The sequence below is a fragment of the Cnephaeus nilssonii genome, assembly GCF_951640355.1.
Source record: "Cnephaeus nilssonii genome assembly, chromosome: 19".
Taxonomy (NCBI): Eukaryota; Metazoa; Chordata; class Mammalia; order Chiroptera; family Vespertilionidae; genus Cnephaeus; species Cnephaeus nilssonii.
The window spans coordinates 42,149,152-42,161,784 of NC_137090.1; the positions used below are offsets into that span (position 1 = coordinate 42,149,152).

The 12,633-nt window shown below is 52.0% G+C and overlaps 1 protein-coding gene across 1 annotated transcript in view; it reads right to left on the bottom strand.

Annotated features, from left to right (window-relative positions):
- Positions 1–9,310, bottom strand: part of GAS7 (growth arrest specific 7) — a 202,361-nt gene extending 193,051 nt beyond the window's left edge. Inside the window, exon 1 of the mRNA XM_079798332.1 lies at positions 8,646–9,310. Within this exon, the coding sequence (XP_079654458.1) occupies positions 8,646–8,828 (183 nt within the window). The 5' untranslated portion in view covers positions 8,829–9,310. The remainder of the gene's footprint in view (positions 1–8,645) is intronic.
- Positions 9,311–12,633: the final 3,323 nt, after the last annotated feature.

The window sequence follows — 12,633 nt, forward strand, 5'->3', positions numbered from 1 at the left end:
TCTAATAGATTTCAAATCCATCCACTTCTCACCGTCTCACTTCCACCACCCTGCTCCACGCTTCCTGACGGGTCTGGCTTCCCTGCCAGCCCTCTTCACATCCATTCTCCACACTTCAATCAAGGTTTCTGCTGCACTTAGAAAACTATCTACCAACCACTCAAAAGAAAGGTTAATTATGTAATGTAATAGAGGTGCTAAATATTGCTGTAATGGCAATCACTTACAATATGTAAGTGCATCAAATTAACAGCTCAACTTTACCCAATGCTATATGTCAAATATATTCAATTAAAAAAATCAGTAGTTTCCTGAAACATACAGCCATGGTGAGAGTATTTACTCCCCCCCCCCTGAAATTGACAAAAGCTACAAATTGGGACTTCCCTCACTCCACCCTCAACCCTCCACCCCCCACACCCCAGCTGGTTGTTAAACATTTACCAGCACAACAGTGGAGGCAGAAGAAGAATACCTGTCCTCCCAAAAATTGTTCAGGAGAGGAGAGAGTGCCAGCTGGGGGGACCCTTCCGACCGGAGACTGTCTCTGGCAATCGGAGGGACAGACAAGAGAAACGCACACAGGGGGAAGGCAGCCCAGCAGATGCCCAAAGGACATTGAGGAGCACCTGGACCCTTGGAAGGAAGTTTTTAGTTAAGTCCCCAGAACATAAATGCAAACCTGGGAAAGGGCAAAAAAATCCCAAATTATTTGACAGGACATTTCTCCCACCATGCAGAGTAGGGACTCAAAATATAAATTAAATTTGCCTGGTCAGTATGGCTTAGTGGTTGAGTGTTGACCTATGAACCAGAAGATCATGGTTCGATTCCCAGTCAGGGCACATGCCCAGGTTTCGAGCTCGATCCCCAGTAGGGGGCGTGCAGGAGGCAGCCGATCAATGACTCTCTTTCATCATGGATGTTTCTATCCCTCTCTTCCTCTCCCTTCCTCTCTGAAATCAATAAAAATATATTTAAAATAGATGCATAAATTAAATTCTTATAGAAATATAAAGTTACGTATATTGGGGGGTGGGGGAGACTATTCAACTTACCCCCCCCCCTCTCTATCCCATCCCAACCTCTCTTGCTCTTGCTCACCACTCTCTAACCATTCTGGAATAGTCTGGCCTTTCAAATATATCAAATACACTCTCCTCTTCAGGATTATTTGCATTTGTAGTGCCTCTGCCTCAAATCATTTCTCCCCAAATACTCCCATGGCTGGCTGGCTCCTGTGCCTCACTCAGGTCTCTGCTCAATGCCACCACCTCCTTGGAGAAGCCTTCCCTGACAGTCTTACCAGGTCTTCTCCGCTGCTCCTCCCACTCCATCGCAGTACCCTGTTTCATTGGCCACACACTCCCTTGGAATTATCATATTTCTTCTTGCTCGTTTACCATCTCCATCTTTCACGACTTCACCTCCAGCACCTACAGTGCTCACAGCCCATCAGAAGCACTCGATTAAAGATTGCTGGATCAATGAATGACCAACTTTTGGACAGGGACTGGCAAACTACATACAGCCCATAAGCTGAGAAGGGCTTTGACATCTTTAAATGGTTGAAAACAAAGCAAAAGAAGAAGAAGACTTCATGGCATACGAAAATTAAAGCAAATTCAAGTTTCGGTGCCTATAAATAAAGTTTTATCGGAACACAACCACGCCCACTAACTTGGGGATCATCTGTGGCTGCTTCCACACTCCGAGGGCAGAGCTGAGTGCTGTGACAGGGACCATATGCGCGCTCTCACGGCTTCTCACCGCCTCTGGCACCCTGCGAGTGACAGTGACGCAGCTGTGACTCGACTTTGTCTCCCGGGCGCGAAGCCTGAAATGTTTCCTGGCCTCTACAGAAAGTTTGCAGACGCAAGTGGAGAAGGAGAGGCTTTGAGAAATGTTTCTGAGGGAGAGCCGGCAAGGCTTGCTAACCGGAGGAAGCGGCGAGGACGGGAAGAGGGTGGAGGGACAGTGTCAGGTGACAATAGATGGACAATAGATGCTGGAGACTTCCACTCTGGCATGGCGAGCCGGGGGAGAGGGCAGTGAAGGGAGGAGAGACTGAGTTCAGTTTGCACATGTGAAATCTGAGTACCTGGGATCCAGTCTGGATACCAGCTCAAGAAGTGAGGCAAATTCAGTGAACCAGAAAGTTCCCCTAAAAACAACCTTGATCAGATGGTAGTCAGGGAAAACACTACGTGTGAAAGGAGGAGGTGGGTGAGTCCCCGTGAGTCCACAGAAACCTCACACGATCCTGCACCTGTTACATCTACACCTCCACAGTCCTGCAGGCTCTGGTCTGCCAGAGGACACGCCAGACCCCTGCTGGCCACCATTTCCACTTCTCTCCATAGGTACCGACGCCACCCCAGGAGCCTGGCCACGCAAGGAGAGAGGCAGACATTAATTGCGCAATTAAGTACAAGGAGATCAGTCCTGACATTCTATTAGAAAGCTTGTCATGTGTCACCCTGCTGCTGTGAGTAATAAGAGAGCAATTTGGGAAAACAACGTCCCCTGGAGTGGCCTGCTACAAATCTTAATACCGCCCCAGCTCTTGTGGCTCAGTTGGTGCGTGTTGTGCACAGAAAGGTTGCCGGTTCGATTCCCAGTTGGGGCGCATGCCTGGGTTGCGAGCTTGATCCCCAATAGGGGGCATGTGGGAGGTAGCCAATCAATGTTTCTCTCTCACATCGATGTTTCTCTCTCTCTCTCTCTCTCTCTCTCTCTCTCTCTCTCTCTCTCCCCCCCCCCCCCCTCTCTCTCTCCCCCTTTCCCTGTCTTTCTCTATAAAAATCAAATTAAACAAACAAAGAAAAAGCCTAATACTTTACATGTATACAAGGCTTCCTGGTTTACCAAACATTTTCTTTCACCCGGGAAGTGGAGACCAGCTTCCATGCTCACAGGTGAAGTCCACCAGGCCATTAGGTAAGAGCTGGGCCCTTTCAGGCTGAGGAGAGTACAGGAAGGTCAGCATCTCATTCATGCTTCTAAGTAGTAATGGACGTGGGATTCAGGCGGTGGTTAACATGTCACGGATTCCTGCCGACTTGTTGCTAGGGAACTTTTGTGGAGATGCCCCAATCCGTGGTATCTGTAAGCCCCGCCCACGGCTCTGCAGGCCTGTGGCGAGGCCATCTGGACAGACCAGTACAGGAGGGAAGGCTCCTCCAGAACAGAGGTGGGCGGACAGGGCAGGGCCAAAGGTAGACGCGCAAACAGCAGGAGCTACAAATGAGGGCCACAGCCCCCCAAGTCAAAGGGCAGGAGGACTTAGTGAAGTTGCTGAAAGCAGCACCTTGGTCTTCTGGGTCACGATTACATACTCCACGAGCCACCGGCCCTAATTACACCTTTGGGGAACAGAGCTGATGACCGCCTTAAAAATTATTGGCATGAGGGACAAGGCAACACCCACATTAGGAAATGTTCCCATTACAGAAAGAAAGGCCCTGTGTTAAAATCAATTTGTCAAACATCTACCAGATGTCAGGCAGCTCTGTGTCTATTAATAACCAGCATCAAATAGCTCCGACCTGAAAACGCTGGACTGGTATGTCAACAGGCCAGTGGACAGACCCAGGCTTTAGGGACAGGAAAATCGGGTTGCAAATTCAGCTGCATCATTTACTGTGTGGCCTTTATAAAGAAATCCCTGGCATCTTGAAAAAGAAGAAACTCCGCCAAGGATGGCAATGGAGGATTTCCTAGCAGACGGCCAAGTCTCCTGCCTTTCCCTCCCTCTGGAGGCCCTCTCCTCCGTCTGGCCTGGCACTGCTTCCTCTGGAATGGATCATCTGTCCGGACTGCTTTCCCCCTACCCTTCTGAGTAGCTAGTCTGCAAAATGGTCCTCAGTGAACCTGGCCTCCCTGAATCCACCTGTAGGCACCTCCCTCCCACACTGAATCTGGACTGGTCCTGTGACTTACTTGACCGAAGTGCCTTAAGAAGGCCAGACAATTTGAACTTTTGCATTCTTAGAAGCCAACCACCGTGTGAAACTTCAAGTGCCCTGCTGAAGCGAAAGGCCACATGGAAAGGCCCTGGAGGATGAGCCACCACGTGGAGAGAAAGGCCACACGGAAGAATACCAAGGCACCATGTTGGAGGTTCCAGCCCAGGGGACACTCCAGGACTCCAGCTCCAGGCGCCATCTGCCTCCAGACGCATGGGAGACTCCGAGACAGACCAGCAGAAGAACCACCCAAAGAGTCCTGTCAGCCCACAGGATGTGTGAGATAACAATAAATGGTTGTTCTGAGAACTACGTTTTGGGGTGGCTTGTTGCATGGCAATAGATAAAACATCGTTCCTTAATTATTGATAGCACAGCCATCTCCCCCAGCTCCACATCTCTCTCCCACAGCCAAACCTCGTAACTCTACAGCACAGTCACAACAGGGAAGAGAAGGCAGAGAGAAAGAGGCCAAGTTCAAGGGTGACTCTCTACAATTGTCTAGCTCCTGGCAAACAGCATCCTATTCTGTCTGTACCTGAGGTCTAGACCTTCCAGCCAGATCATGGATTCCAGGAACAGCATGTGGGTCAAGGAAAATTCTGTCTGTCGTGTTTGCATTCCAATCTTACTAACCCCAGAAGTATTTCCCAAAGCTCTGGGAGTTTTTTCAGATGTCTTACAGTATCTTCCAGGTCCCTGACCTCTTATCTCCATTCCAGGTAAAAACAGGCCACAAGGAATTCCTGGGCCAGGGTTAGGCTACTGAACTTGCCCAGCCATTGGGCCATGACTGCCTCTCCAGCTCTTCCCTGGGGATGGAGATCGGGCTCCCTCCTCCATCTGTCTTTCCCGGAAGCTGTTCCTCAGCCTCCATGTACCCAAAAGTCTGGTGACAACCTCCTCCCCTGCTGGGCCTCCAAGTCTATGGAGGTGATCTGGGGCCTGGCTTGGAGCCCACAGAATGTGCTTCTGCAGACTCCAGCCTCATATCAGGTCTCCTTCATCACAACTGCTCCTCAGCCATGTCTCAAAGGTTAGAACAGTTCTCAACTCTCCCTCTTCATGGCTGACGAGACCCTCCAGAAGGATTTTTCTGGCTGCTTTTATCTATGGGCCTTTACATGTCATAGGCAGCAGCTGCGGGTCTGATCTACAGGCCCCCTCGCTTTTCTGGGAGGAGCTGATCCCCTCCCCCTGGCCACCCCTGCAAGGCTGCCCCGTCCCCTGAAGAGCCAGGATCCTTGGGCCAGTCCTTAGTTCCACCAGGGCCCTCCACCCTCCTCTGAGGTTTTCCTAGAGGCTCCCCCTTTCCTCGGAGTCTTGACCAAAGAGATTTCCCCAGTAACCAGGCTCAGAATCCACCAAACTGGCCGCTCCCCAAGGCCTGGCTGGCCGCCAGGGCAGATCTGTCAGCCCTCTCAGGGTTAGCTCCAGCTCCCCTTCATGGGCTATGCTTCCTGCAAAGCTGGGCTCTCAGTTCTCCTTTTCTTTTCTTTTTTTAATATATATATGAACAAGGAAGAAATCCTTGGGGAGTGTCCATTTTGCACATACTGCTCTCAACCCCTCGTGCCATCTTCCATCAAGATGGAGTTTCCTGCCTGGCCGGCGTGGCTCAGTGGTTGACTGTCAACCTATGAACCAGGAGGTCACTATTCAATTCCCAGTCAGGGCACATGCCCGGGTTGCGGGCTCAATCCCCAGTGTGGTGCAAGCAGAAGGCAGCCGATTGTTGATTCTCTCTGATCATTGATATTTCTATCTCTCTCAATAAAAATATAATAATAATAAAAAGATGGAGTTTTCTGGTATCACGTTTTCCACGTGGGGTGGCGGTTACAGTAGAGGTGCCATTCTCAGCTGTGCACCCACCATCCCACTCCTCCCCCAGGAGACTGGTGTTGCCCATTCTGTCTCCACTGCTGTCCCCAAGAGCTCCCCTGGCCTTCTGAACTCCAGGCCCCAGCCAGCTCAGTGCCAGCCACCCCTCTGGCAAACATCCAGGAGGTTTACCACTGTCAGGATCAGCGGGCTCCTTCTCTGGCTTCCTGGTCTCTGCACTAACTCTCAGCCTTGACACACATCTGGCTGGTGTTCCTCCAGTCTCGTGTTTCCATATGCTGGCCAGTCCACCACCAGCAGCTCCTCTGAGAGCTCTGCATTCCCCACTAAATCCGTCTGTCCTTGAGGACTCTCCCATCCCGAGGGGCTCCACTTGCATAGCCTCCATCCCTGGCCAGTCCTCAGCCCTGAAGCCCAGCCTGCTCGTGGATGAGGCTCACAGACACAAAGGGCCTGGTCTACAATCCTCCCCGTCAAAGCTGCATCACTTTGGCCCTGAAAAGTGCCAGGACTCAGGGCGCAGACCCCCACCCCCACCTCCACCCCACCCCCTGCCTCCACCTGTGAGAAAACCAGCTGGCTCTGAGTGAAATCAAGCTTCAGGGTTAGCGGGAGAGATGCTCCAAGTGGGAAGGAGCAACTGACCTCATTTCAGCCCCAGTATTTCAGCCTCCCCTTAGGAATGCTGTCACCACCATGCTGACCTCCAGGGCTGCACCTGCCCTTTCCCACATGGATCCACACCCTTCCCTCGCTGGCCTTTTAGGACCACTGAGCCCAGGCCACCATGTTTAAAAGAGACACAGGCACAGAGGTAATTCTGAGCCACCTGAGCTGGTAAGCAAATATGCAAGCATTGCTCCTTGGGCAATCCCCTCCCCATCTCTCATATTCAGTTTACTTGCCTGTAAAATGGGTATGGGGCCTCCCCCTTCGCAGAGCTGTCAGGGGAACGGATGACAGTGTACGTACCATGCCTAGCACCTAGTATTTCAGCCTAGTAGGTACTCAACAAATGAAAGGGCTTCTCATCAGAGCTGCTCACACTGAGGTCCTTCTGCCACAAGTCCTGGTGGGAGTTGTCTGAGAAAGCCCCTTAGGCACCAGAGATTTCCTAAGTATGTAAATACCACGGGATGTGGCTGACACACCCAAGGCTGTCCCAGCAGATCGTCAGCTCGTCCCCTGGGTCTGGTCCACCCTCCCTTTCCGCCACTAAGAAATGCAGACACTCCATCTTACTAACACAGGCTACAAATCCACCAGCCTCACCCCCACCCAAAACACAGCTGGCCGAGTCCAGCCAGGGACGCGCCTCCTCGCCAGACAGACATCCGACAGCCAAATGTCCACATCAGTATTTCCTGGAAGAGTGTGGCCACCAGAGGAACTCTAAAATAGGAGTCTCCCTCGGGGCTTCGGGGCTAGAAAAGAAGGAGGGTCTGGGCCTTCGTAGGGAACTATACTCACTTTACCCTCACACCCGAATCTGTGCACCTGAGCTTCTCCTACACTCACAGGTGCTCAAATATACAGAAGAGGGTTAGGAACATACTCTGTGGCCGGCGGGGGAAGGGGCGGAGGGGTAAGAGGGAGCGCCTTCCAGCCTACATGCTCTCAAATACTACTGCGTAATTCATTCAGGAGGATTTTGTTGTTTTTCTCTGGACCATGTGCCTCTAAGAGGCCAGGCTCCATCTTTAATAAGGTTTCCACTGGATACTTCCCAGGTTAACTCACCCTGTAACCATTTCACCTCTATCTTTCTTCTTTGCTTTCCTTTCTCTCCTTTCTTGAGCTGCAAGCAGCATTTTCTGTCAAAATTTGCTACTTTGTTCTTGGTGAAGTAGGTCAGGGTTAAATTATAAACAAATTCAGTCTCCATGTTTTGGGCAGCCTTTTACCAGAACGTTCTGTATACGTACACATTGGCGGGGAACCGCTCATTTCATTACAACACTCCCCGGGTCAGACAGCCTTTTACCAAAGGAGATGTCCTATAAGGTCACCTCCCCCTCCCCCACTCCCACCCACCTCCGCCTCCAGGACTTTAGAAACTTCCGATCCCACTCAGGCTGTGACCATGAGCTCAGCGATTAGAGGACGGAGAACCCTCCCAACTGTCACCCAGACAAAAAACAGCCAGTCGATTTGGCTCAACAGGTCCCCTGTAGCCCTGGGGTCAGGCCAGAACCCCAGGAACAAGCCACTTTCAGATTCTGAAGGGGAGGGGGCGCTGGCTGGAGGCTGTGACACCCCTGAGTCAAGCCTGCTGATGGGGCTCGGGCTGATGGCCAGACAGGCTCAGCTGACCAGCAAGTGGGCGGCCCGAGGCGGCCACGCAGCCTGATCCGGGGCAGCAAGACCGTCCACGGGTCTGCAAGGCTCCGGGCTCGGGGATGCAGACGCGGGGCTGAGGGGACAAGTGGGTGCCACTTTCCCAATCCCCGATACTTGGTGCATCTCCCTTAGACCGCTGGACTCAGCAGCCCTTCGCCGGCCCCTAGCACTGCCGGGAACGCGCCCGCCCTCCCGCTCCAGAACTCGCACAGGCAACAAGTTCTCGCTTTCCCAGGGCGCCGCGAGGTGCCGGGAGGCGCGGCACCGGGGGGCGGTCAGGGGACGATCCCAGCGCTGCTCGCGCCCCAAGGGGCGCCCGCAGCCTTCACCACGCACAGGAGCGCGGAACTACGGATCGGGCGCGCTACGGCTGCCCCCGGGGCGCCCGTCGGATAGGGGCGGCTCCGGCAGCCAGGAAGCAGGCAACAGGTCTGCTAGCGCGCCAAGGACCGGAGCCCCAGACCTCCCAACCCCCGGCCCTTTGCCCCTTACCTCCAGCAACTGCACGTAGCTCGCTGGGAACCAGCCGCGGAGACCGTCCTCCTTTTCGCCTTCCCACCAGCCGCCGTCCGGGACCTGCAGCAGCGTGATCAGCTCGCCCGCGGCAAAGCGCAGCCCCTGGCCGTGCCGCTCCCCGGAGAAGGGGTACAGGGTCCGGCAGCGGGCGCCGGACATGGCCTTGGCGCCTGGGCTCACAGCGCAGCCTGCATCCCTGCCGAGCCCCGCGGGCTGGGCAGTAGCTCCGCGGGGTCCCAGGCGCCCGGCGCTCCGGGCTCCCGCGCTCTGAGCGCGCGCCGTCTCGGGGGTGCGCGGGGGTCCCCAGGCAGGAGGAGAACGCGCGCTCCGCGCAGCGAAGCAGAGACTCGCTGGTTTCGGAGAGCAGGCGGCGACGCCCCCGGGCCGGGCAGCTCACAGATCCCAGCTCTGGGCGGGGGGGCGGGGCTCAGGGGGAGGAGACCCAGGCGCAGCGGGCTCCGGAGACAACTTCCCGGGGCTGCGGAACGCGGGCCACCGCCGCGAGCCCGCCGGAGCCGGGGCCGCCTTGGCACGCGGAAATGCGCAGCTCCCGGGAGAGGTGGGATCCCGAGCATCACCCTCCGCGGGGCTCCGCGGCAAGGGAGTGGCCCGGCGTACGTGGAGAGGGGCTGGCGGTTGGGTGGCCGAGCCGAGGATCTCTCTCCGCGACGAGGGGGGCGGGGCGGGGGCTGGACCAGAGCGGCCACGCCCGCTGAGGGCTGGGCGCTCGCTCGCCGAGGGGGCTGGTCACTGGGGAGGGTCTTCTCATTCACACCCCCAACACCTAGGGCCGCTGGAATAGAAAAGCCCCTCTGTGCCTGTTTTCTAGGTAGGGTGGTGGGCGGCTGTGGGCGCCCCCTCCGAGGTGCCCGTAGGGGAATGTGTTTGTGGCCATCACCGTGGTGGTTGAACCTGGGATTGAACTTGACTCGCTGGGAACTGAACAATGGGTGAAAGACAGGTTTGAAGCCTGGCGCCAGAGGCGGAAGCCGGCCGGGTGGCAGCGTATTGCAAGGAGGCACCACGGGGAGGGGACGAATTGGAGTTGGTAGAATTAGAAGCAGACCCTAGAGGATAAATGAAGGGAACAGAAGAGAACCGGCCCTCACCGATTTGCATGCAAAAGGGCCAGCGCAAGGGACCAGTTCTCCTGATATGGAGATGGGCCACACTCATTTACTCAGTCAAACATTCGTGGGAGGCTGCCACATTCCACAACATGTTCCAGATACCTACAAAGGGCAGTGAACATGGGTGCTGAAGGAAATTGACCTTGAACTGAGAATATAGCAGTAAAAGAAAGCTGGGTTTCTTTGTTAGCCTACTCCATAGAAAAACTTAAAATCCATTTTCTAAACTATAAATCGCTGGACCTTCTCTGTATACTTCTACCTGCCCACCCTTACATCCTTGCTCAGTAACCTCCCATGGCTCCCTATTGCCTATTAAATTAAGTAGAGACTTCTCAACCTGTGTGTTGCAGGCCCTCCACAATACTTTTCCTGCCTTATCTCTCACGATGTTTGCCTAGACCAGTGGTCGGCAAACTCATTAGTCAACAGAGCCAAATATCAACAGTACAACGATTGAAATTTCTTTTGAGAGCCCAATTTTTTAAACTTAAACTTCTTCTAACGCCACTTCTTCAAAATAGACTTGCCCAGGCCGTGGTATTTTGTGGAAGAGCCACACTCAAGGGGCCAAAGAGCCGCAGTTTGCCGACCACGGGCCTAGACATACTTCACAAAATCAGTTTAGGTTATAAGAGCCTTAAGATCTTTCGCATCTTTCTATGCTTTGAGTCAGTGGTTCTCAGTCCTGGCTGTACATTAGAATCACCTAAGTAACTTTAAAATATGCTGATGCCCAGGCCTGCCTTGAAGCCATCTCACCTGAGCAACGCAATCTGACCTCTGGCCACGGGCAAGTTGACAAATGCAGATTGTTTATAATACTCCATCAATTGCAAATTCACAAACCCTTGCTTGGCTTAGAAACACGAAAAACAAATCTTGACCAGGGCTACCATTAAGAATTCCTTAAATGGCCGAAACCGGTTTGGCTCAGTGGATAGAGCCTCGGCCTGTGGACTGAAAGGTCCCAGGTTCGATTCCGGTCAAGGGCATGTACCTTGGTTGCGGGCACATCCCCAGTAGGGGGTGTGCAAGAGGCAGCTGGTCGATGTTTCTCTCTCATCGATGTTTCTAACTCTCTATCCCTCTCTATCCCTCTCTCTTCCTCACTGTAATAAATCAATAAAATATATATTTTTTTAAAAAGAATTCCTTAAATGCTGAGCTGTAAAATTTGTTATAGAAAACAGTCACTAAAAGTAACTGACCTATTCAAGTGTTTGAAAAGTCCAGTATCAGGGGAACATGTGACTGTTCGCAGGCTGACCTCGGTTTCATATCTGCTGGTAGGGCCCAGCTCAAGTTAGGAGAGCTGGTCCAGAGCCTTTTTTCCACCCAGAATCCTCCATGGTGCTCGTGAGTAACCTGTAATCCAGTTTGGACGTGAGAAATGTCAGCCTACACAGCCCTCCTTACACTTCGCACTAGATCACCCACCCCAAACAGTGCTGCAGCACCAAAACTGCTCGTGGCTGTCCCTGTTCCGGTTCTTTCATTTCCTTTCTGTAACCATGTGAGCTGGTGTGGTTACTGCCCCCAGTTTACAGGTAGAGAAACTGGGCTCTGAGGGTCTGACTTGCCCACCCTCATACGGCTGGTCAGCAGTAGACCCAGGCTTTGAACTCAGGTCTGGCTTATTGTACATCAAGTGCTGCTTCCTCTAGTCCATCTTGCCAGAGTCAGGGCACTGTCCTTGTAGCCCATCCACAACTAGCATCTTAAAAAAGGGCTCTCCGCCCTGGCTCTCAGTTGGTTGGAATGTCATCCTGTGCACTGGGAAGTCTCAGGTTCAATTCCTGGTCACAACCGAGCGCGCTTGCGTTCTCTCTCTCTCTCTCTCTCTCTCTCTCTCTCTCTCTCTCTCTCTCGAAAAAAAAAAGTTAACTGTTTTTAAAGAAAAAAGAAAGGGCTTTCTGGTGATACTGCAGTCTTGATAGAAGTGAAACTGGACTGTCAGTCAGCGAAACTTCTGGCCTGATCTAATCAATGGCATAACCTCTGACAAATCCCTAAGGCCATTCGGTCTATTTCCCCATCTGTGATTGAGACTGAATCCAGTAGCTGGAATATGGGACTTGAGATGGTTAAATGTGTAGGCTCTGCACTCCCTGCATCCAAACCTCAATTCTGCCACTTTCTAGCTATGTGCTCTTGGGCAATTTACTTAACCTGTCTGAGCTCCTTTTTCTCATTATTAGAAGAATATAATAGTAATATTTATATCATGGAGTTATTAAGAGGATTAATTGAGTAAAAATGTAAACTAGAGCAATACCAGGTACATTAAGTATTCAAATATTAGCCATTATTATTATCTATCTAGTCCATTGGCCCTGGTTAGTTATTATCAACGCTTCTTTTTCCAGTGCAATAATAGAGGTGAAAATTCTTACATCTTTGGGATGCCAAAAATGTTAAAGCAACACACTCTAGGTTTCTGTTTTCTTGCAAGATTTTGAAGGAAAGATGAGTTTCTCCCTTATCTGTTTTCCTCTTTGCCTTCTTCCTCCCCGGTCTTCTATTATGATTTTGAATTTTTATTTTTATTTGAATTTTTAATTATTTAATGTTTTGATAACTAAGCCTTATTTTACTGATTAGACTTGTGGTAACTCAGGGGAGGAATAGCGTCTATGTTTTAAACCTCCATCTATCCCTCTAAAAGCTTAGCATTGAGTCCTGCAAAGAGTGGGCATTCAGTACTTCCTGCATTCATTTTGCATAGATTATCTGGACCCCTGTTCATATTCCAATTTTCCATATTGCCAAGTTAGTCTATAAACACATGTGTTAGAACATCCAGATTAGACTGTAAACACCTAAGAGCAGGC